The 26,647-nt window shown below is 32.5% G+C and overlaps 1 protein-coding gene and 1 long non-coding RNA gene across 2 annotated transcripts; one reads left to right on the top strand and one right to left on the bottom strand.

Annotated features, from left to right (window-relative positions):
- Nucleotides 1–9,199: 9,199 nt before the first annotated feature.
- On the bottom strand, nt 9,200–10,111 carry LOC140176480 (uncharacterized). The gene is made up of 2 exons (XR_011868082.1): nt 9,979–10,111; nt 9,200–9,753 (listed from the first exon to the last, which is right to left on the bottom strand). It is a non-coding gene; the product is annotated as an uncharacterized lncRNA (long non-coding RNA).
- Nucleotides 10,112–22,875: 12,764 nt separating this feature from the next.
- On the top strand, nt 22,876–26,647 carry LOC112719881 (isoleucine N-monooxygenase 1). The gene is made up of 2 exons (XM_025770605.3): nt 22,876–24,025; nt 24,974–26,647. The coding sequence occupies exons 1-2, from the start codon at nt 23,012–23,014 to the stop codon at nt 25,604–25,606; spliced, it is 1,647 nt and encodes a 548-aa protein (XP_025626390.1). The 5' UTR covers nt 22,876–23,011; the 3' UTR covers nt 25,607–26,647.

Genomic DNA, 26,647 nt, shown 5'->3' with positions numbered 1-26,647 from the left:
TTAACTTCTTAGACATAGCTAGAATTTGAACCCGTTACACCTCTTAGCTATAGCCTTCTCTTTTTTTTGGACGTGGCCTTGGGCCGGAGAAACTGACCCGGCCTAACAAATAGAACCGATTTGCCCCGCAACCCAACCCACTTGGAGCCCGACCCTAATGGAACCTAATCTTGTCTTCCTCGTTTTCAGTCTCTGAGGAATCTCCCATTGTTACCAGAGCTTCCATCAAAATACCGGAGACTTGATGCATGGAGCTGGGGCCGAATTCCTCCTTCCTCGATGTTGTCGTCAACCCGAATCCGAAGGTTTTCCCTTTGAACTCTGCCGCTGCCGCACCGCGCCGAAGACGCGCCTCGCTGAAATTGAGAATCATAATCCTCACCTTCAATGACGGCTCCTTTATCTGCAACCCATTTCCTCCCGCCATACGCCATACAGCGAATCACTCCACTGTCCTTGGAATGCAATTGAGTCTGCCATGAAGCTCCTCGTATTTCAATAGTGTTGTGGCCCCCACTGCTCCTCTGCCGCCAAGCTTTCCACCAAGCAGTAAGTCCCTCGATGCTCCCACCTCGGTCCCTCCTCTCTATGTCGATTATTTCCTTGTGGATCTCGTTGGTAGGCCAGTGCATTGTTATGGGTCGAAACCGCTCTTCCCCTTCAGCTTCTTGCCTGTCTCGGGTTTTCGTTTCCACCCTCTCAAGTAACCGCTCTTCTATTTGAAATCCTTGATGGCTGGTTGAAATTGAAACCTCGTTGACTTGATTTTGTATACACTGATTATGCTGAAGTGTTGTGAATCCTACTTCTATTTTGATTGTATTTCTGGCTTGAATAGGTGGATTAATTGTCCGCTGTCTCTGTAGTTCATTCTCCACTACCATCGCTGCCAGTTGGTGAGCTAATTTGTTGCCTTCTCTTGGAGTCCAGGTAGCTCCCACATCTGGAGCCTCATCCAGCAGTTGGAGAATGTCTCTGATGATTGCGTCTGCTTCCGCTATAAGCATTTTTGCCTTAATTACTTGAACCAGAGGTAAGCAATCTGTTTCAATTATGCAATTCGCTATTTGTAGATTTTTAATGAGAATGAGTGCCTCTCTGTATGCTTGAGCTTCTACTACTAATGCTGATGCTGTCCTGAATGTTAATGTTGTCCCACTGATGATTTTTCCTTGCCAGTCTCTAACTACCACTGCTAAAGCTACCGTGCTTGTTTCCCTTTGGAAAGCCGCATCTGTGTTCACCTTCAACCTATTGTTTGGCAGAGGCCTCCAGGTAATTCTCTTCCTCTCACCGTTCCTACCTGCCCTTGGTTTGTTTTCTATATTGAATCCCTCTGTTGCATTATGAAATTCAGCTACTAGATGCTCTGAATAGATTATTACCTTTTCTGGATTGACTTTTATTTGCTGGAATATGTGCTGATTCCTCGCTTTCCATATGCACCAACAGACACATTCCAAGTTACACAAAATTTTATCCTGTTCCTTCCCTGTCTCACTCTTGATTTTCTCAATTGTATCCATCATTCATTTTCCAAAAGATCTCACATTATAGGCCGTAGGCACAATTTGAAAGCTAGATCCGAACCACACCGCTCTAGTCCATGGACACAATAATAACGCATATTCAATAGTTTCATCCTCTTCCTGGCATATGCTGCATGAGGGTGTTATTGCACTTTTTCGCTGATACAAGTTCGTATTCACTAGCAAAATTCTGTGCACTGCTTTCCATAAAAATATTCTAACTTTTTGTGGCACCAGTAATCTCCGAATAGTCTCCTAAACCTCCCTCAAATTCTGACTTGTCGAAGCTTTGCTAAATTTTCTCTCTTCCTTTGTATCTTTCTCCTCCTTCGCAGAATGGTAACCTGTTCTCAATGAGTACTATCCATCGTTTCTATACGGCCAAACAAAATGATCCTTTTTATTGATCAGACTGATGGGTGTTCTGATTATTAGTTTAGCTACGTTACCAGGAAATATGCCTTGAATTTTGTTCGCGTCCCAGCCCTCCCTATCTCTTATTAACTCACTCACTTTTCTGATTCGTCCTTCTCCGTATCTCCCCAATTTTTCTGTTTCTACCATCCAATTATCTTCCCAAATATCTATCTCCGCTCCACTCCCTACACTCCACCTACCCTTTCTTCTGAGAAAATCTCTTCCCTCCAACATGCTCTTCCATATCCATGATGCGTTTCTTCCTTCTCCCATCTCCCATAGGCTGCAGTTAGGGTAATAAATGGCCTTTAATATCTGAATCCATATTGCATCCTCCTCTTTTAGTAGCCTCCATGCTTGTTTAGCCAAGTGTACTACGTTTTGGCATTCTAAATCTTTAAATCCCAAGCCTCCGTTTATTTTATTTTTAGTCATTTTTGTCCAACTCTTCCAATGAATGCTTCTTTCCTTTCCATTATTTGTCTACCAGAATCTGGCAATTGCTGCTTCAATTCTTTTGCAAAAGGATTTAGGGAATTTAATGACGTTCATGGCGTAGACTGGAATTGCCCGTATTACTGCTTTTATCAAAACTTCCTTTCCAGCTTGATTTAATAATTTCTCTTTCCATCCTTAGATTTTGTTTAGTATCTTCTCCTGTATCCACTCCAATGCCCTATTCTTGGATCTTCTCCATCTCGCTGGTAACCGTAGGTATCTTCCAGGATCTTCCCACGATGCCATTCTGGTGATCTCTTCAATGTTCACCCTACTCTGAATAGGTATCTGACTTCCAAAAATCAACCTGGACTTCTCAGTGTTGATTCTTTGTCTTGATGCCTCTGTATATTTGTTTATAATATGAATTTGTTCATAAATCTCCTCTTCTTGTGCCCCTGCAAAAATTATACGATCATGAACGAATAATAGATGAGTAATGACTGGTGCTGTTGGAGCTAACTTAATTCCAGAAATTAGATTATCACTCATCGCCTTATCCATGAGAATACTAAAGCTTTTAGCTGCCAAAATAAAGAGATAGGATGATAGAGGATCTCCTTGTCTGAGACCTCTTTGAGGGTAGATCTTGGTAGATAATTTTTCATTTATTTTGAATCTATAACTAGCACTTTTCACACAGCTCATCATCAACTTCACTCATTCATTATTAAAACTGAACTCTTCCATGACCCTTTGCAAAAAGTTCCATTCCAATCTATCATAGGTCTTATTCATATCCAAATTGATGGCTATGTCTTTGCTTCCAAGATTTCCTTTTCTGTTTAATTTGTGAAACGCTTCTTGTACTATTATTATATTATCTTGTATGAGTCTTCCTTTTACAAAGGCACTCTGAATCGGAGATATGATAATATCTAGCACTTTTCTTAACCTCCCCACGAAGATCTTTGTTACAATCTTATACACAAAATTACAACAGCTTATGGGTCTAAGGTGATTCAGGCTTTTCTATTAACTCATTTTGGGAATCAAAACAACAATTGTTTTTCCTAAGTCCTCCGGTATGATACCGTCTTCAAAAAATTGTTTAACTACTCCCCACACTTCTTTACTTAAAATATCCCAATGTTGTTGAAAAAATAACCCATTTAATCCATCTGGGTCCGGAGCTTTTAAGCCACCCATACTAAAAATAGCCTCCTTAATTTTCTCATTGATCTTTGCCATTAGCTCCTCATTACGCACTCTTCTAGGTTCCTATCCCCTTTAGAAGTAAACAACTTAGTAAAATGTCTTTCTACTAACCTCATTATATTTACTTCTCCTTGTATCCACTGTCCTGTCTCATCTCTCAAATTGTCAATTCTATTTCTAATTCTTTTCTAAATTGTTGTTGCATGAAAGAAGGCTGTATTTTTGTCACCCCATTTTAACCATTTCAGCCTTGATCTTTGTCCCCAATATTTTTCCTCTTGTTTCCAAAGTTTTGATATTTGGTTCTTCAGTTCTCTCTCTCTCTTCTAAGATCTCTTTCCGTCATATCGACCTCCTGAATTTGATGTAACTCTATTTTCTTTCTTTCTATTTCTTTCTCTACTCTCTTAAACTTCCTTCTGCTTCACTCTGTCAACTCCCTTTTGCATCTATTTCTCTTTCTTGTGAATTGATTCCAATAATTTCTATTTCCGTCATCCAGTTGCCAACTCCTCTTGATTACCCCTTTGCACTTCTCATGATCTGCCCAAAAAGTCTCAACCCTAAATTTTTTTTTATCTGAACTCGCAGCTGTGTTTCCAAAATTAAGGCACAGTGGTCCAAACTTACAGCCGAAGAAGCTTTTAGAATAACATTCTGGTATATTTGCAGCCATTTCCAATTTACTAACACCATATCTAGTCTTTCCCTAGTGATAAAGTTATTTCTTGGATTACTAAACCATGTATACTTACTGCTTCTAAGGTCAACATCCATTAAACCATTATCATCTACAAACCTTCTGAAAGTTTCTAAATAAATTCTTGGTTATGGATGAATGCCTACCTTTTCATCTTGACTTAAAATATCGTTGAAGTCCCCCAAATAAGCTTGAGGTTCTTCCTTACTCATATTACTTATCGTAAGCTCCTGCCATAGTTTTCTTCGCTTTTGGAAAACTAAATTACCATACACGAAAACACCTTGCCATTTCAGATCATTATTAATATAAATATTAGCTTTAATATAGTTATCACACCACTCATAAATATTGATATTAGTATTAGATTTCCATAACAAACATATTGTCAAAATTAAGCCTTCTTCTTATCCTATTCATTTTTTCTTGACTGGCCCTAGTTTCCATTAAAAACACTATGAGCGGCTTTACTTTTTTATATAGATCATATAACTCAGAAATTTTCGGGACAGCCGCTATTCCCCAACAATTCCAGCTAATGATACTCATGGCTGAGGTTGGGGCATGTTAAGACTCGCCTCCTCAGCCATTTGTATTCCCTTAATCTGACCAGAAACATGCATAGATAACTCATACTCCCCTATGTCCAGAGCAGTGTTGTTATTCTTCAATTTCTTGGGCTCTCTGTTCTCTTGCTCCTCCGTCCATTCCTTGTATGTAAGCATTAGCACCTGTTTGTTTTTTCGTTTTCTTTTCAAATTCAACTTCAATTCCAACTTTTTTACTAGTTGTGTTTCCAGATCTGCATGTACTTGTGTTCTTTCATCTTAATCTTCATCACTTGCTAATTTTACATAGTATACGTTCTCACTCGAATTAACATGCTAACCCACAAATTTATGTTCTCTATTCTGTGCTTCTTTGGATAGCTTCTTTAATTCATCTTCTTTCATTCTACTTTTCAACAATTCTTGATATTCCTTTCCTTCCACTCTGCCTTCACACCTTTTTGCTTTTTTGGAACTCAGGCCTCGTTTACTCATAAAAAAAAATTTTTTTTTAATGCAAGGCTTATACTTTACTTTGTACTTGATAAAAAAAATAATATGCTTTGTATTTTTAATTTCAACATGTTAGAGGCTTAGAGTCTTTCACCTGAGTTTTATTTGGCCCTAAAAAGACACTTGAAATAGAAAACTAACCCTTATATTCATGATAAAAATCATCTTTAAATTGGACTTGGTTCTTTCAAATTACTTTAAGATTTTTTCGACTATTGAACTATAATTCTTTTTTGTGTATATCATATTATATAAAAAAATCAATAAAAATACCTTTTGACGGACACAAGGTATTCGACAAAGCATACTAATAATGAGTTTAATTTTCCATCATACCAAATAAACATGTTTAAATTGCTTTCTTTGGGTTTTTTTTTCTTTTGTTTTTTTTTTCCTTATCGAAGTAGTGCACAAACGTAAAAGTTAGTGTTTCTAAGAATGTGGTTGCAATCGTCAATGGAGTCGTGGTTACAGTTCTCATATGTGTATACTTGTCGGTGCTTTCTCTGTATATGCGCATTGCAACTCTTGTGTGGTGTGATTTTTATTAATTATTATTATTTTTGGAATTTATATTTGAACATTGTACAATCGTTAAGTCCTACCTAATGTGTCCCAATATAAATTAGGGAGCCACTAAGATAAAGATGTCAAAGACGTCTTTTTTTTAAAATATTTTTTAATAATTAAAATTTAACACATATAATCGATTAAATTGTGTTATTTTTATTAAAACTAGACAGGACAAATCAGTTTAGTCGAAAAACTAATAAATTAATGTTGAATTGGTCTAAATTAATATTTTTTTATAAAAAAATGACTATAATATCTCTATTATAAAAAATAACTAAAATATCCTTATTATATATATAAATTTTAAAAACTCTAAATCCTAATCCTATGACGGCAAAAAAAAAATGACTAAAATTTAGGATTCTCAAAATTAATATATATAATAGGAGTATTTTAGTCATTTTCTATAATAGGGGTATTGTAGTCATTTTCTATAAAAAAATAATATTAATTTAGACCAGTTCAAAATTTAGTTCACCATTTCTTCGGTCAAATTAATTTGTCTGGCTTAATTTTGACAAAAATTAACACGGTTTAATTGATTATACGTATTAAATTTTAATTATTAGAAAATATTTTAAAAAAAAGACGTTTTAGACATTTTTATCTGAGTGTTCCCTATAAATTAATGTAGCCCTCTAATATTCAATTTTAGTCCAAAACCATAGAAACTGAAGTGGGGAACAAGAAAAAGTATTTGGTGGTGGAAATTGATGATACATCTATATATTTCGTTTTAAGAAATAAAGTTGTTCGAAAACATTATATATTAGAATTTTTCAAAAGAAGAAAGTAGTGAACAAATTTCAAAATATTGATAATTTCAAATTCTTCAATATTAGTAATACTAAAATCCTAAATTTAAAACCCTAATCTAGTATTAATTTTAAATTTACTAGTGACCGAAAGTTCTTAATTAATAATTAAGCTCAATATATTACAAATTAATTTAATTATCTTTTTTAATCGCATTAGTAACGGACTTTTAGCGACAAAAATCTAAAATTCCATCGTTAATTTTTTTCTTATAGAAACGCATTGTTTGACAACAACTAATTAGTAATGGATTCTTAGAACAAATTCGTCGTTACTACATATTACACAATATCGTTTTAATTTGTCAATTTAGCAATAAATTTTTCATTTCGTAAAATCCCTCACTAACTAAAGTTTCTGAACTTGCCATTATATGGTGCGGTGATATAGCAACAAATTTTGTGACGAAACAGTTTATCCATCACTAAAATTTAGGATTTTTCTATCGCTAATTATTGACGAAAAGATCCTCACTAAAATTCGTCAATAATCCAAAAAATTCTAGTAGTGAGGGATGAAATTATATAGTATTAGAAGGAAGAAAGAGGAAAAAATAAAAAAGATAAAAAAGTTACGAGTACTGCTAGGGAGTCAATGGTCTAAGTGTACAATGTGTTATGAGTTAACATTTTAGAGTTCACCAAAGATCGAACTCTTGACCTTTCAGATTTAAAGTTTTAATGCTATGTCATGCAACCACTCATCCCAAAAGCATAAGCTGATAGAAAAATGTAACATTAATGGTTATATCTAATACTCCCTAAACTTCCATTGTACGCATTGTACAAATATTTCATTGACTTTCCCTACTAATATTTTGTTTGCTCCCAATAAGCTTGATAGATGCATGGGGGTAGCTAGATGGACTACTGACATTCACATAATCTAAGAGAATCAATGTGTATTGATCTGTCTTTGAGATCAAAACGGCATGCTTTTCAATGAGATCAATGGACTAATTTATGAATAATAGGGTTTTTTACAAAACAAAATAAAATAAATATCATATTATGTGATTCTCCTTAAATCAATTATTGTAATGTTGACGATGCTACCATTTTCGAAGAGCCATCTGTGGACATAATGAAACCTTATTCCATTAGTATAGTTTTCGGAACAGTTTATCCGTTATTAAATTTTTTTAAAAAAATTGTGTTTTAATTTTTCCGTGGTTAAATTGATGAAAAGATCCATCACCCAAAATCCATCAATAATCGAAAAATTTTTTAATAGAGTGACTGATAGTGAGGGATAATATTCGTATCAAGTAGTGTAGAGATCATGAATTGGTGAATTGAAAAGATCGGACATTCTAACTTTGGTGAAAGTAGAATCAGACCAGGAACAACTTGCAAGATACTCTAATATTTAAGTTAGCAATGTGTTTTAGGTGTTGTTTTTTATCCGAAATTTACCTATCAAATTTCCTCTCTTTTTATCTCTTTATCTTGGGATTACCACTTCTTTGGAAATTTACTGCCTTTATAACATGCTCTCACTACAAGAAAAACACCCATTCAGGTACACTTGAAAAGTGTAGCTAAAAGTGAAAAAAAATGATGCCTTAGGCTACGGCTACGCTTTCTGGGCTACGGCTACGCTTTTTTGGGTGATTCCTATTCGGCCGTTGCCTATTCCCAAAGGCTACGCTTTTCTGCACTAAGGGCTACGCTTTTGGCATTTGGGAATAGGGTGCGCTTTTCAAGTGATGCTGTCTAGGACCAAAGGCTACACTTTTTTGCTTGCATTTTTACCAGAATAGGCTACGCTTTTCAATGCTACTGCATCACCTGTAAAGCGTAGCCACATTGTATACCATGACTACTTTTTATAAGTGTAGCCTTAGGTCCCTCATTGTTTTTTTTTTTTAATTTTCTGTATATATATATATATATATATATATATATATATATATATATAGTAGGTCTCAAAAGGTTCGCCCCGCGCTTAGTCGCCGCAAGCCTACTACCTACTTTTTTCATTATTCGAAATCTCTCTTCGTGGGCGCTTAGGTTAGCTGATCTTCTGGTCGAGGTTTCCCTCGGTGCCTCTTCCTGGCTACTCCACTCCAAGCTAAAAGCTAGCCGAATCTTACTTCGTAACCCAATGAATATATATATATATATATATATATATATATATATATATATATATATATATATATATATATATATTCTAATAATATTTTGTACAACATAATATTTAATAATATGATTACATATATAATTCTGTATTTTTAATTAAATAAATTAAATATTATGAAATAAAAATAAATACACAATTATACTAAATTAAAAAATATTCTAGCAAAAGCACAATATGTAAATACATTCTAAAGATTCACAAGCACTATAATGCTACAGTATATTAGTACATAAAACAATAGATCTAACTATCCAATTGAACAATCATTCAACAATAGAAAAAAAAAATGAAACATGTCTAAAGTCTAAACTACTAATTTCCATGTATCAATGAATATAAAGAGGATTACAAATTAATAAGTCTAAAATTAAAATAAATAAAAGAAAAGTGAATAAACAAAGACCTTAGTGCCCTGAGTACTAAGTCCCTATCAGTTGTGTGCCTGGAAATCATTTGAACATACCCTATAAAGAGAGAGAATTTTTTTGTTGGAGCCATTTATGTTGCCTGCTAGTGCCTTTACAAAGTGCTGAATAAATTCAGAGTGCCCTTCATAAGTGGCGGCAGTAATGAGATTACCATCCACCACTATTGCTGCCATGGTGTCTGGTTCAACCCAATGAGCCCCAGAGGCAACCGATGCCGGTTTAACATGAGGAAAAGCAGTGCACTTGTGATCTTTAGCTACACCTGTAGCCACCAGAATCAACTGTCCGTGGCAAATGGAAGCAAGTGCTTTTCCAGAACTGAAAAACTTGATCACCAGTGCCACAACAAGATGATCATGAGCAAGATACTCTGGCGCTCTTCCACCCAGTAACATCACCCCGTCATAGTTTGCAGCATCAATTGAAGTCTGGTGGAAAGAAATGTTTTTATTAGCAAACATAAGGACACTAACACGTGAAAGGAAAGAAGTTATGGAGAAACGATAAAGAATACTAGCTATTCTATTTAGGTGCAAAATCCTAGCTATTCATTAGATAATGGTTCTATGTCTGCATATCTTGATATGCTTAACCAATAATTTGGAATTAAGAAAACAATCATTTGAAAAGAGAAGTGTTAAGACCATACTCACTCACTTTTGCCGTTCATTCAGTATTGGAGAAAGGAAAGTAATCTGGATCTCAAATATATATGCCTTTGCCTCAGCCTCTTTCACGTTAAAAGCCTTAGTCAACTCTAAAATATCTCTAAATCACACAGATTAAACATGAAAAAGGCAAGTAGCAATAGATTATAAACCATGGCAATTTTTCAAAATATTGAATATCAAAAAGGAAATGAAATTCACAAGTTATAATGCAGTCAAGGCATCAAAAATATAAAAAAAATCAACATAAAAATTAAGTTTTAATATATTTTCAGCAGTAAAAGGAATATCTAATGTAACAAACTTCTAAGAATAAATTGTACAACTAAAGAAGTGCACAAATAATATTCTAAATAGAGAAAAAGCCTGTGGATGTGGTCTTTTAATTCATGCTCATTGGCTTCACTTTATCAATTATTTTACTCAATTGTTAATTAATGAGTGCACCATTCAGAAAGTAATTCTCTTAGGTATGAGAATTAAAAACCATTAGTGCTGCAGTTTAATCTGCTTTGTCTCTGTGTTTGTCTCTGTGTGTTTGCTTTCAATATGAAGGATTTTGATATAGTTAATTGTTCGCTTCATTTTTTTCTATGAGAATTTTATGTACTGAAAATGTTAGTAAGTTTTCTTGCTAGAGTACCTATGGATATTTTTTGAATCTAGTATATGCTGCCTAAAAGAAAAGTTTTCTCTGCAGAACATTACCTTAAGGATTTAGCTTCTGCTGTTATTTTCGACCATACTATTGTTTACCTTATTTTATGCTCCATTATTAAGCAAAGTGCAAAAATTATATCACTGCCTCTTATTTATATTCTCCATTTTTCCTCATAGGAAGAAAAGTTTTTCTCTATATATTGTCTCAGAAGTTTTGTGAGGCACTTAAACTGGCATCCATATTTAGAACGGATGAATAAATTGTACAGCCAAAGAAGTGCACAAATAATATTCTAAATACACTTAACTCAGTTTCTTATATGACATATTTAATTACTATTTATAAAACAGAAGAGAATTAAGTGCATTTATATGCCAAACTATTAAAAAAGCATACACTTATTACTTTTTATTACTTTTTAGTTTGATTTTTTTATGTATTGCTATCAAAAGGCAAGGAAATATATGTATAGATATAAGACTATTGAATAATTGAAAGTATTAAAACATATGTCCTCATATCACTCACTCTCTAGCAAGCTCTACATAAGACCATGCACCATCCTTTAGCTTCTCATCCACTCATAATCCAAAACAAATTAAATTAATTTACACACAAATCAAATCAAAATACATGGAATTAGTTAACAGATAGAGTGAAGAGGAAGTACCTATCATGGATTTGAACCTGTTACATCATGGACGCCATTCTTTGTTGATCAGCTTCTGAAAGTGATTCCAAACCAGTTAACATGCTCTTATCCATGATTCAATTCAAATCAACTCAACCTAGTGTTCTTCATTCACATTAATCAAATATATCACACACCTCAAGCAATTATAGTACATCCACTTTAATCTCGTTAATTAAAATAAAATAGTAATAAAAAAACCTGTGGAGATGGAATCTCTGGACCAAGACAGAGGAAGCAAAGGCAACCGGGGAGTTTGGAGAAGAAATTCAAACCCCAGGAACAAAATTAAAACCAATTAACTAACAATAATATAGGATGAAATAATCACAAACAGCACAATCTAATCACAATTAAGCCACAAAAGCACATAGGACAGCAGGACAACAACATATTTACAATGAATAATCACAAACAGCAGTAAGAGGTAATCAACAATCAATTAATCAATGAATGAAAAATTGAAAACACAAATCATTCAAGAATAATTCAAAGATCAATAACCCTTATGAACAGAGCAAAAAACTGAACAATGTCATTACACTATTACAGTGAGCCACGAACAGAGCATAGACCTTCGAAAACGGTGAGCTGGCGACAAACACGATGATGGACGACGGCAAAGAGCTGCGAAACAGGACTGGAAAGCAAACATTGGCGAACGAGGGATCGAGGGACCTCGAGAACGATGAACCATGAGGATTACGAACGACCACGACGAACCTAGTGGCGATCTTGAGCGCGACGGGCGGCGACGGTGAGATTGACGGCGGCGCGGTGGAGGCTAGGGTTTTCACAACCTTACAAGGAAGAGCTGCGAGATGGATGAACGGTGGCAGAGCACGACTAAGGATGATGAGTAGACGAGTGAGACGGTGACAGTGGCGCACGGCGATGGAAGGCACAACGACAGGGAGATTGAAGAAGCGGCTAGGGTTTTGTTATTTGGTGGTAGGAAAGAAGGAATGACCGTATGAGAGAGTGCAAGGCTTCGATGATGAAAAGAAAGAAACAAAAAAAAAAAAAATTCACTAGGTGTCCTATACATGTGTGTATTTGGCGTTTTTACATTAGGCAGCGCTTTTAAAGCGCACCCAAAACATAATAAATATGCTACTCTTTAAAAGCTCTTCCTTTGGTATGAAAAGTATACCTATAGATATCAACATAAGGCTACGCTTTATAAGTGATTTTTATTATATCTAAGGCTACACTTTTTAAATGATGCCACAGTTGTGTTTCCTATTCTCTTATAAAAGGAGAACACGGAGAAAAGCGTAACTTATTCTATGAATAGGCTACGCTTTTCAAATGTAGCTTAAAAAAAGTGTGACTGAATGGGTATTTTTCTTGTATAGTAGTGTCTTAATGTTGTGATTTGGCAATTTTATCGACTTAGTAGTGTAACTATTATGCTGTACCTGACACTATCTTGTACCGTCAGATTTTCATCTAATTGTTATTTCATATATCATTATTTGTCTAGAACAGATAAAGTTATATGGTATTAGAAGAAAGAAAAAAAAATAAAAAAATTATTTAAAAAAAATAATGAATGAGTGAAAGTGTGATTTTGGCCAATATTTAACGTCAATTATATAATTATCAATAAAAATATTTTTAATGACAGTAAAAATTATATAATTATTATTATAATTAATATATAATAATAACAATAAATATATAATTATTACAAAAATATAAATTAAATAAGACATATATATAATAATTATTATGTTATTGTCACTAAAAATTGTTACTAAAAATGACGTTTAATGTAGTGTGAGTTCGAGCCCTGTTATTATCACCAAAACAAATAAATTTAATAAGTTAAATTTATTCAAGTGAATAACGGTGTTGACCTTATAATCATATGATGTGTTTTGTCTGATTTTCAACATTGAAGCAGTAATAATAAGTATAAAGACAAGAGCTCTGAGCAAATAAAAATGAAACAAAAGAAAGAAAAAGTAGTATAATATAAATGAGAGAATTTCTTTAGTAAGAAAGTAAAGATTGTAACTTCTTTTTTAAAGGATATATATTACACATATTGTTTTTGTTTTTTTATTATAAAAAATCATAAAAAAAAACTTAGTCACGGTTTAAACCAGTGACTTTTTTTAATAAATTTATTTTAGGTTTTAAGTGATGTTTTTAATTGTCATATTTAAAAATAATCATTTAAAATTGTCTATAATCACGCTTTTAAACTAACGTGATCATAGAGTAAGTTATGATAACGATTTTAAAGGGGTAAATATTGTTTTGATTCCTAACGTTTAGGGCCAGAATCAAAACCGTGTCCAACGTAATTTTTGATTTAGAATTATCCTTAACGTTTTATTTTGTATTAAAACCGTCCTTTTAATTTTTTATGGACAAAAATACCCTCCACCACAACCAGCACCTTTACCACCACCACCACCTCCCTTACTCCCATCAAATATTAATAATCAGATTCAAGATCAGAACACCAACAATAACACATAAAAATAACAACATCAAATTCAACAACAAAATCAACACACAACAACAATGAAATAAAAAAAATAATAAATTAAAATCAAAATCAGAAGCAGAATCAAAGAAACAAAAACAAAGCATAAACAAAAGCAGACACAGATGCAAAAGCAGAAGAAGAAGCAGATGCAGATGCAAATACAGAAACAAAATCAAAAGCACATGCAGAAGCCAAAAATCGTGCAGCTGTACCACAATTCTCAAGTGAAGATGATGATAGCAGCCACGCAGCGACGGAACCGGACGCGGAAGCAGTGGCTTTGAGCTCGTCTCAGTCAGCAGAGTCTGCCGTTCCAGGGGCCGTCCGCGAGGCTCAAAGAACAAGCCAAAACTGCCAGTGGTAATCATAAGAGAGAGCTCCAACACGCATAACGCTCACATCCTTGAAGTCGCGAGTGGCTCCAACGTCTTCGACAGCGTTGCCACCTATGCGCGGCTCCACCGGCATGGTATCTACATCTTGAGCGGCAATAGAACCGTCACCAACGTCACCATCCGGGACCCCGCAGCGCCCGACTCTGTTGTCCTGCTCCATGGAAGGTTTGAGATACTGTCTCTCTCTGGCTTGTTCCTGCCGCCGCCTGGTCCGCCCGTGTTCCCCTTTTCCTCCCCCCTTGCGTCCTTTCCCCTTTTCCTTTCTTCCCTCCCCCCCGCGTTCTTTTCTTTTTTTATTTTATAATTTTTTTATTTATTAGAATAAGGGTAATTTAGTAATAAAATTAAAAATTTTATTAAAAAGGACGCTTTTAATACGAAATAAAACGTTAAGGATGATTCTAAATCAAAAATTACGTTGGAGACGGTTTTGATTCTGACCCCTAAACATTAGGGACCAAAACAGTACTTATCCCCAATTTTAAATCTGGTATAACTATAGAATAAATTATGGTCATAATTTTTGTAATTACGATTTTAGACCGTAACCCTAAAGTATTTAATTTATAAAGTGATAACCGTGACTATAAAATTATGTTAACGATTTTAAAACGTGACCGTAAAATAAAAATATTTTAGTGTCTATATTGTGTTTGTACATTTTATGAGTAGCTTTCTCTTCTTTAATCATCTAATGAATTCTTGTGTATATTTGTAAGTTTTTTTTTCTCCCTATAATTGATTCCCCTCCCCGTATTTTCCCTAATTTAGTATCTGATCCATTCATTTTGAATGGTGAGCATTTATTGAAGAAAAGGGAAAATATGAATGTGATCCAAATCATGTGACTTATGTGCTCCCAGAACAGTTTCATTGCCATGCTGGATATATGAAAGCCAATGCAAAAACATGTTTAAAATGTTTCAAGACGTGTCTTAATATGAAGTATTTAAAATGCAAACTTTGGCTTATGCAATGGTGGGGACAACGCTTATTAATAATGGATATGTCACTGAAACTTCAATGACCCTTTATCCATCTGTCTCTATGTACTGTACTATGAAAATTCTATTAGAGATGTATAATTATTTATGTTTTCTTTTTAGTAAATTTAAATTTAAAAAAAAATAATTTATAAGATGGTATCAAAATTTTTATTAAAAAAAATTTTGAAGTTCAATTTTTGTTAGATTTTTAAAAAAATTAACATAAAATAAATAAAAAAATTATGAAAAAATATAAACAAATAAAAAAAAACTCTTATTTAAATTAATATGTTAAAAATATAATTATTTATGTATGTATCTTTTTTATCAACTAAAAATTTTGAAAAAAATAATTTTATGATAAATTTTATATTTCTACGTTGATAATAGAGATGTTTAAATTTGTCAGTTTTAATTTAATCTAATCCAAGTAAAAATCAAATAACACCTAACAACTTAGATTTGGATTAGATCATATCCCGAATCTAATTTTTAGAACCGCTCTAATCCAATACAAAATATATAATATTATGTAATACCCTAAACTCTGAGCCGTAAGTACCAAATCTTGTTGCATTGGAGATAGAGTTAAATAAAGATCCGTTTGGCTTAAGGATTTTTTTTTTTTTCATTATTTCTAGGGTTTTACTTTTAGAATTTAAAAAAGAATAAAGCTCTACATCCAAACAAAATAATTAAGTTTAACCAAGTTGTTATAACAACTTTTTAAATCACACGTTCTTTCTCCTTCTTCTTCTCCTTCTCCTTCTTCTTCTTCCAAATTTGCGCAGGTTCTTCTTCTTTCCTTCTTCTTCTTCCTTTTCTTCTAAATTCGTACACGCAGATTCTTCTTCTTCTTCTTCAATGTTACGTCTTCTTCTTTTTCTTTTTCGTTATCGTCATCACCAATACTACCAACATTTTGCGAACATCTTTATTAGTTCTGATTTTTTCTGTTGCCATCATAAATAATTTCGGTTTATTTCTTAATTTATTTCGGTTCATTTATGTGTTAATTGAGGTTCACTTGATGCTGCTGATAAGTATTGACCAAATTTTTTATTCCTTAAGTAATTTCGATGTGTTTTTGTTAATGATTGAGTTTTTTTTAGCAAAAAAGAATGAAATTATTTATTATCACTTTATTCAATTATATTAGATTTCATTCCATTCTATTCAATTGGTCTTGAAAGCCATTCCAACCATTGGGACAAATTATTCATCGACAACACACCTGGACTACAAATGAACCAAAAATATTATTAAAGCAAAACCATTGTATAATACCAAATGAACCGAACATTTGTCTATTATATAAATTCGAATTCAGAAACACCTGGGTCTAGAATGAACCAAAAATATTATCAAAGCGAAACAACTGTATAATACTAAATGAACCGAATATTGTCCATTATATAAATTCAAATTCATATTCAAAATGTTGGTTTTTGTTAGCAAAATATTGGTGTTGTTGGTGATTACAATAACGAAGAAGAAGAAGAAGAAGAAGAAAAATCAAACAAAAAAGAAGAAATAAGAAAAAAAATTCCTCAAAATTTATCATCATATTATTCTTTTCTTGTCTTGTTCATCTAATCAAATAAAGAAGAAGAAACACATAATGCTGCAAAATCACTTGATAGATTTGGATGTGTTTTTGTTCATGATTCAATTTTGTTTGTGTGTTTGTTTTTGAATTATTGTGTGTTGCAATCATTAAGTAATTTCGATTCATTCTGGATTTAAATAAGGTGCATTTAGTCTGTGCTTGTTTTGAAACGAGTTTACATTCTGAATTTAATTTTTGGTTCATTTTGAATATAATTTCGGTTCATTCTAAATATAATTTTGGTTCATTTCTGTTTTGTACAATTCAAAACTCTTCCTTCTCACCTTCTACTTCTTCTTCAGCAGGGAGAGAAGGAGAAAAAGGAAAAAAAATATAGCAGCAACAACAACAAAAGAATGATGATAAAGAGAAAACACGTGAAGAAAAAGGAACGCGAAAAAAAGGAGAAGGAGGAGGAGGAGGAAGGCGAAGAAGAAGAAGACGTTCCGTGCGAAAACGAGCGTGAGAAGCTCCATGTGTAAATGAGCGTGAGAAGAAGAAGAAGATGTGCGTGTAATCTATGGTTCTGAAAACCAAACCGGACCGGCCGGTTCAACCAGAAAAAACAGAAACCGGTCACCTAGTCGGTCCGGGTAAGGTCAGAAACTGCCTGGCAAAAAATCGGGAAAAAAACTGATCGAACCGGTGGTTAACCGGTGAACTGAAAGAACCGTCCGTTTTTTTTGCGGTTTTTGGTTTGAAAGTTGAAATGTTAAACGGCGTTGTTTTGGCTCTTTAAAAAAAAGAAAAAAAAAAAAAGAAAACGCCTAATTGCCTAAACGAAACGAAGCCCTAAATCCCCTAATCAGTTTCCAGAAACCACCCAAGCAGCCAAGCTCCAGAAATCACCCAAGCACAGTTCACCACCTAGTCACCCACAGCCATCAGCCCTCTTCGCAGTCGCATAGAGGGAAGCCCACCACCACCAATCAAGCAGCCACAGAAGCGACGACGTTGACCATCGCAACCACCACCGTCGTTGCCGAGCTCGCCTCCTCTTTGGTCGTCGCCGAGCTCGCCTCCTCCTTGGTCGTCGCCGAGCTCGCCTACTCGTTGGTCGTCGCCGACACCGCGTCCTCGCCGTTACTCGCCGCTGGTAATACTCTGTTCTTGATTTTTTGCTGCCTTCTGATTTTGATTTATTAGCTCGCCTCCTTCTAATTTTCTGTGCTTGATTTTATGATTTATTTGTCTGTGATTTTGATTTAGTTGCTGCCTTCTGATTTTGATTTTCTGTGCTTGATTTTGTTGCTGCCTTCTGATTTTGATTTTCTGTGCTTGATTTTGTTTTTTTATTTGCTGCCTTCTGATTTTGATTTTCTATGCTTGATTTATTTGTTATCTGTTCATGATTTTGTTTACTGGCTTCATTATTTGTTTGTTTGCTGGCTTCATGATTCTGAGGTTATTTGTTCATGAATTTGTTTGCTGGTTTCATGAATTTGTTTGCTGCTTCATGAAATCCTCTGAGACTGCTGATTACAAGGTGATAATACTCATTCACATTGCATTCAAATTCTCCTTTTGTCTGGTTTACTAATCACTTATGATACTGTTTAAAACAGAGGGCTACTGAACTAGAAGACATCATGCGTAGGAAGAATTCGACGATCTCAAAATTAAAGAAGGATTTGGTGGTTCTAGAACAAAAGGTAAGAAGCTGATACAAGATATTGTCATTTTGAGATGATAATGAATAATGACACACATAATTTTTCTAAGAAGTGGCCACATAACTGGTTTTTTTTCACTATTGAGTATATGTTTTGCAGCTTACTAGAGAACGCCGAGCCTCCTTCACTGCCTTTTATTTAATATTTAATTAAACCGGTTGAACTCCGGTTGAACTCCGATCGAACCAGTAAACTATTAAACCAGTGACTTTACCGGTTTATTGACCGGTCCGGTTCTCGCAACCTTAGTGTAATCACACTCTTTTAATGAGTGATTTTTGTTGGTGTTGAGCCTACTTGAATGAACTTAGATAAAAAAAATATTAAAAAAAATAATTTTTTTAATTTCTCATATCCTATTTTTTTTTAATTTTAAAATAAAATTAGTAAAAACAGAAATGAAAAATAAAACAAACCAAACACATGTATGGTGGATTGGTGGTCCAATTAACATTGAACGCCATTAATTTGAATTTTCCTTGACAACAGCATATGGAGCAATTATTTTAATGACTTGAACCATACATTTGTATCCATATCCCCCGGCCCACACTAATTTAGGAAATAACTAGTTTCCTAATTATTTGAAAGAAAAATCTTAAAAAAATGGCGTACTTAATTAGCTTATTTTTCTTTTTTTCCAAAGTTAGAAGTTAGACTTTAATTCGAAATTTATAGGTAAAGATGGAAAGATTATACTATTTGAGTTATAATTCGTTGGCGTACTTAACTTATTTCAGTGATATGTAATTATATGATTTGTTATGACATAGTTTTATATTTTTAACTAAAAATTTAGAGTTTGGCATTTGTTATTTTTAAAAGAAATAATTTGAATATAAGAAAAAAAATCTATATAAAATTTACATAAATTCAAAAAAGTGACTTTTGTGTAAAAATATAATTATTTGTGTACTTTTGCATATGAATTTAAATATTTAAATAATAAATTTTATAATATAGTATTAGAATTTATATGATTAAAAAATCTAAAATTTTTTAATTTTTATTAACTTTAAAAGAAATATTTTTTAATATAAGATAAATAAAAAAATAACACTTATATAAAATTGAATAAACCCAAAGAAGTTCTGGCCATGAAAAAATAAAAAATTTTCTTGATGATATTATCCAAAAGAAAAAAGATGCATTGATAAAGAGTTAGAGACAGATATTTACCATCTCCGTTTTTAGAAAGAATTATTCTTATATCTTATTGAGACTATATAAAATAATACTGTATCTAAATTAATTGGGCCCAGTGATGCGTGAATATTTTTCTTATTTTTTTTAGTAAATTTACATTTAAATTGTTAAGTTTAATCAAAAATTAATTATCTTTTAGTCACTATGGATGCTATTTTGAGTCGTGTACAATTCTGTTTATTTCAGGTAGCATTCGGATGGATTTGATGGAATTTCTGTAAAAAAAGAGAAGAAAGCGAATGATGCTGTCAACCATAACCTCTCTACACTCAAACCTGAATAACTCGAGATACAGAGGTCCAATTGACGTGATTCCAGTGGCGTTAAAAAGCTAACTTTCAGACCTTTTCAACGATGTATAATAGTTCATACTTCTTTTCTATCAATTCTGTAAGGGTGGCGCCTAACTTGAGGTTTCTCAAATTAGGCGCCAAGATCAACTAAAGCCATTAATTCAAGGCAGCCAAGGTGGCGCCTAACTTGAGAATTTTAAGTTAGGCGCCAGACATAACATCAACACGCAAATTGGTGTTGCCCACTCCAAGTTAGGCGCACTCATTCTCAAGTTAAGCGCAGCAACACACGCACCAAGCGCCACCCCTTGCTACCCACTCCAAGTTAGGCGCCAACACCTATGAATCAAGTGGTTTCCAATTCTCTAAGAAGCTAGCACGCAATCTTCTATTAATTCTGATTTAAACTTTATTTTATTTAAAAATAGGAAAAGATATTATTTAGTTTTAGAAAATATATTTTACATTTATTAGGATTAGATATAAAAGAGAAAAGAATCAGCCCTTCGGGCTCACCTCTCTTCTCTTCTCTTCTACCTCATTCCGCAATTGATAATTTTTTCAGAATCCTAATTTTCTCTCTGAACCATGAGCAACTAAACCTCCACTGTTAAGGTTAGGAGCTCTGTCTATTGTATAGATTGATACTATTATTTTTCTATTTTAATTCATGTACTGATTTATAATTCAAGAATTTTTTTTCGTTCTTTATCTTATGAATTTGGGTGGAACGGAAGTATGACCCTTATTCTAATTGAGTTCTTATATAACCTAGAAAAGCTCTTTACTTGAACAACAGCTTGAAAATAATTTCTCCTAAATTTCTGATTATCTGGACTTAACGGGATACGTGACATATAATCCTCTTATATTTGGGTAATTAGAATTTCTGAGGCATATAACTAGAATTGAACTTCATCCTCTAATTGGAATTAAGTGACCAAGAAATTGGCAGTTGGTGAAGGTTAGAGGAGACTAAAAAGGTCTAAGGAATTAGGGTTTAGTCACTTATAGTTTCCATGAATTAAATCTTGCGTGATTAAAATAATTAGTAAGAAAAGTCAATTCGAAAAATAGATAACTCTAAAGCCTTAACTGTTTCTCCATATATTATTCATAATTTGTTTACTGCTTGCTTTCTGATATTCTGAATTACTGTTAATGCTTTTGAACCTTCAAACACCATTTTTTATTTGCCTAACTAAGCCAATCACTTAACTATTGTTGCTTAGTCCATCAATTCTCATGGGATCGACCCTCATTCACCTGAGGTACTACTTGGTACGACCCAATGCACTTGCCGATTAATTTGTGGTTATAAATTTCACACCACCCATATATAAATAATGAATAATTTAAATATTTTGAATAAAATTATTACAATTTACCTTTTGCTATAAGTCAATGTGGCCAAACTTACTGTTTTTGTCATGAAATTAATTTTTTAAACGTTTAAGTTTGATAGAAAAAGTTATATGCATGATTATATTTATATCTCTAACACGCTCTTTTAAGTAAGAACTTTTTTAGGTTTGCTTGAATTTTTGCATAAATTTTTTTTTATTTATCTTATATCAATTTTTTTCTCTTTTAAGAATAATAGGGATCAAATTCTACACATTTCGGTCATAAAAGCTCTGACAACATAGAGAAATGCTAGGAGATCAGTAGGTTTTATGATTTGTAATCATCAATTAGCTATCATTAATATTTTTAATGATGTGAAATTACATCTAATGGTGTGGAATTACTCACTTTTCTTTTACTCGTCAAATTTTAATAAAAGTGCTAGCTCCCAAGACTTTCTTGATAACATATTATGAAATTACTTATCTTAAAAGTTTAACCTAATAGAGAGATACATAAATACTTGTATATATCTCTCTAATAGATTCTTTATTTTAAATAGTTATTTTTAACTCAATGACATTGTGTGTGTGTGTGAATAATTATCTCTACTTATTATTCATGCTTGAATTTCAATTGTAAAGTATTATATTATCTGATTCAAGTGTATGTTTCTTCTTCTCAAATAAAGATTTAGGTTATTTGAGGCTTTATACATATATCAAACCGAACCAATCTAATTTAAGCTAAATGATTGAAGATGAACTTCAAATACAGTATTTAATATGTAATAACAAAAGGGAAAAAAAGAAAAAGAAAAAGAAATCAAAGCATACTCTACGTGCGTTACTTTATATCCATTACATTTTTGTGTTCACTATTTTTTTCCCTTAAAAAAAATACATATTGTCTCTTTGGGACGAACCTGGCCTTTTTTTTTTTCTATAAATAATAAGGGAAGTGCTAGGTAAACAATGACTATCTTGAATAACATAAACAATCACCAATCAAATAAAAATACACTACATCCTAATTTAATGCTATTAATTAAATTTAAGATTAATTTACTCTTTTAACCCTATTAATTCACATTATTCACACATTATTTAAAAATATTGTTGGTTACCTATACTTTTCCAAATAATACATATTCATCAAGTTAATAATACACACATACACCTTAGCTCTGTTCTATGTCCCTTTCACACAATCACAGAGGATTTATGGGATTGTCCCCTAGCTTTCTTGCATTTTTTGGTGTTTTTTTGTACAATTTTTCACCTACCTTATTAATTATATTATTGTTGTATTCAAAACCCTATTAATCTCTCACTTACAATCCAAAATGCAAAAAAACACACACCTTTGACCTTCCTTAAGTCCCAAACTATATGTATAATAATGACAATGATTATACTCTTATGATAAAAAAAAAGTTCACATTCAAAAACTATAATTTTTTACCCTTTTTGAGGGGTTTTTTTTAATCAACGTGCCAATATTTTTTGAATTTATTATAAAATATCACTTTTTCCAATTATCATCAATTATTTTTTTGGCGTTTATAAATAGATTACAAGGTTCCCAAATCTTACTCATCAAAAAAAATCAACAACTCTTCTCTTCTCATCCAACAAACCATAATAATTAAGCTATGGCTTACACTCTTACCCACTCCTTATCCCATGTCTTAGCCTCTTTGGCATCCTTAATTATTATGATTTCTAGCTTTACAATTCTCAAATTCCTAAGCCCTTTCTTTAATAAGAATAAAAAATCACATAAAATACCCAAATTACCCCCAGGTCCCAAACCATGGCCTATAGTAGGTCTTCTTCCTGAAATACTAACAAACAAACCGGTTTTCCGGTGGATTCACAAAGTCATGGAAGAAATGAACACCGAAATTGCATGTTTTCGCATAGGAAATGTCCATGTTATCCCTGTAACATGTCCTAAACTTGCTTGTGAATTCCTAAGAAAACATGATGCTGATTTTGCTACAAGGCCATTAAGCATGGCGACTGAAACCGCCACAAATGGTTACTTGACAACAGCACTTACACCCTTTGGAGAGCAATGGAGGAAAATGAAGAAAATAGTGGCCAATGATTTGTTGTCCCCACAAAAACATCAATGGCTTCAAGACAAAAGGGACCAAGAATCTAACAACCTTGTCTTTCATGTCTACAATAAGTGCATAAACAACAACAACAACAATAATAATAATATTAACAAGGACAATTGTTTTGGTCTTGTTAATGTTAGAAGTGTTGCAAGACACTATTGTTCCAATGTCGCAAAGAGGCTAATCTTCAACATAAGGCACTTTGGTGAGGGTGGCATTGATGGTGGGCCATCTTTTGAGGATGAGGAGCATCTTATTAGTGGCACTTTTAAATTGCTTAAGTACGTTTATGCATTTTGTGTCACCGATTACATGCCATGCTTGAAGGGATTATATGATTTTGATGGGCATGAGAGTGAGATTAAGGAGGCTATGAGGATTATGAACAAGTATCATGATCCAATCATTGAAGAGAGAATCAAGCAATGGAATGATGGGTTGCGGAATGAACAAGAGGACTTTCTTGACGTTTTGATCAATTTGAAAGATTCCAATAATGCACCATTGTTGACACCCATGGAGATCAAGTCACAAATTATAGTAAATTCTTTATTTTATGCTTCTACTAACTTCTCCTTTTATTACCTTAGCTTTTTTCTAATAATAGTTTTTCTCTTCTCTCTCTCTTAGCAAACACAACGAAATATTTTTAAATTTAAATGATGATAAAATTATTTATGAGAACAACTAGGAACCAAAAGCATATCAGCCAAAAATTAGCTAAAATATGTTTGGGTTCTATAAAAAATCGGGTTTTGATTTGTGCTCCGTGATCTCAAGAGCGGTTTTCAAATATATTATTCAAAAAGTTATTTTAATTAAATGGTTTTGTTTACTTTTTGGCTGGTCACATTTTGGTTCCATATACTTTTCCATTATTTATTTCAAAACCCCAGTTAGTAATTATTATTATTATTATTATTATAAAATAATTGCGGTCAAAATAAGATGAAACGTCAATTCTCCACCAGAAAAATGGAAGATTGTGACGGTATGGCTCAATATCGGTTTAAAACCGTCACAAAATGGATTAGTGGTAGTTTAAAAATTAAAATTGCAACAGTTTTAAATTAATTTTTACATGAGTTTTTTTTAAAAGAATTATGGCAGTTTAAAACTGTACAATTTTCTACACGAGATTTAAGTTACATTTAATAAACTATAATAATTTATATCATTTTTATTTAGTATAATCTATTTTCTTTACATTATAATTAATTAAACTTGAGATATATATATATATATAAAAGAACATGATATAGATAATATTAAACTTGTAGGTAATTTCAAATACTAACATGTGTCCTAACACTATATATATTTTAAGAGCACTATAAAAAATAGTTTACTAAATAAATTATTGAATTTTTTTATATTTTTAATATATTAAATACATAAATTAAAAAAAACTATTTTATAAACTTCTATTTTTATATATTTATATTTTTTTTTATGCTAATGTATTTTTATGTATCAAACCTGTTATAGGAATTGATGATGGCAGCCATTGATAATCCATCAAATGCAGTTGAATGGGCACTTGCAGAAATGATAAACCAACCTGAATTGCTTCAAAAAGCAATTGAAGAATTAGACAGAGTTATTGGAAGAGACAGAATGGTAGAAGAATCAGATATCCCTAAACTAAACTATATAAAAGCTTGTGCAAGAGAAGCTTTTCGCCTTCATCCAATTGCACCTTTCAATGTTCCTCATGTCTCAATAAAGAACACAATTATTGGCAATTACCTAATCCCAAAGGGTAGCCATATCCTACTAAGTAGACAAGGTCTTGGGAGAAACCCTAAGGTTTGGAAAGAACCACATAAGTTCAAACCTGAACGACACATCAAGAGTGATGGTGATGATGTCGTTTTGGCTGAGCCCAATTTGAGGTTCATGTCGTTTAGTACCGGAAGACGTGGTTGCCCTGGAGTGATGCTTGGAACCACAATGACTGTGATGTTATTTGCAAGATTGCTTCATGGCTTCCATTGGAGTGCACCTCCCAATGTGTCAAGCATCAACCTTGCTGAGTGTAATGATAATTTGCTTCTTGCTAACCCACTTGTTGCCATGGCTAAACCCAGATTAGCTCTTGAGTTGTACCAATTGATTTAGTGGTGTGATTCACTTTGATTTTATTCACAATAAATTATTATTGTTTAGGAAAAGTTTCAGGTATACCGGGAATATCAGTATTCCAATTGTTTTAACCGTTGATATGAATTATAAAAAGAGAAGTGCTAGGGCCAACAGAATTTGTGATGTTTAACTATCAATTAGTCATCATCAATATTTTCAATGGTGTGAGATGACATCTAATGGTATAAGATTAATCATTTTCCTTTTGATGGTTAAGTATTGACCAGATTTCAACAAAAGTACTGACTCCCTAAATTTTCTCTTATAAAAAATATATATAATATATATTAATTAAAATTAACTGTTAAAATAATTAGAACACCGATATTCTTGGTATACCTGATAACTTTCTTATTGTTTATTAGAATAACTTATGCTTTTAGTTTTATGCTTTATCTAGACTAGATTTTTTTTAGTATAGATCTGATTTTGTTGCGGTTCGAAATAGTAAAATTTTATTAAATTTAATATTTTTATTTTTTTCTCTTTTTTTTCTTCTCTCAGCGTTTCTTTTTCTTTTCTTTTTTATATTCTATTATTTATAAAAAAAGTTTTCTATGTTTTTATCCAACATTTCTATGTTAGTTATAACTATTTTATGCGTTTGGTTTAATAAATTACTAAATTTTTTAAAATTTGGATAAAAAACATATTTTGCTACGTTGTCAATTTCCTATGAAACTAGGAGTTTTTAATTAAATTAACTAAATCCTTGTAGAAATTAAACCATGCTCAATTTGTTAGTCAATATTAAAAATTTACATTAATATGATAAAGTGTCAACAACTTCATCATTACATAGATATATAAGACTTCAAGTATAATTCCACACACAAATTCATCATAAAAATTAAAAAAAGCAACTATTATTATTACAACCAAAAGCGCCAACTTCATTGAAATAGAATAACAAATTATTACATAGCTCTCAAGTCTTAACAAATTATTACACTGTGGTGCGAACAACACACAAACATGCATGCACCTTTTTTATTTAATTAAAAAAAAAAAAAGAAA

Source organism: Arachis hypogaea, chromosome 11 (assembly GCF_003086295.3).
Source record: "Arachis hypogaea cultivar Tifrunner chromosome 11, arahy.Tifrunner.gnm2.J5K5, whole genome shotgun sequence".
NCBI classification, from domain to species: Eukaryota; Viridiplantae; Streptophyta; class Magnoliopsida; order Fabales; family Fabaceae; genus Arachis; species Arachis hypogaea.
The sequence above is the reverse complement of the archived record's forward strand: the minus strand, read 5'-3'. Positions and strand labels throughout refer to the sequence as shown.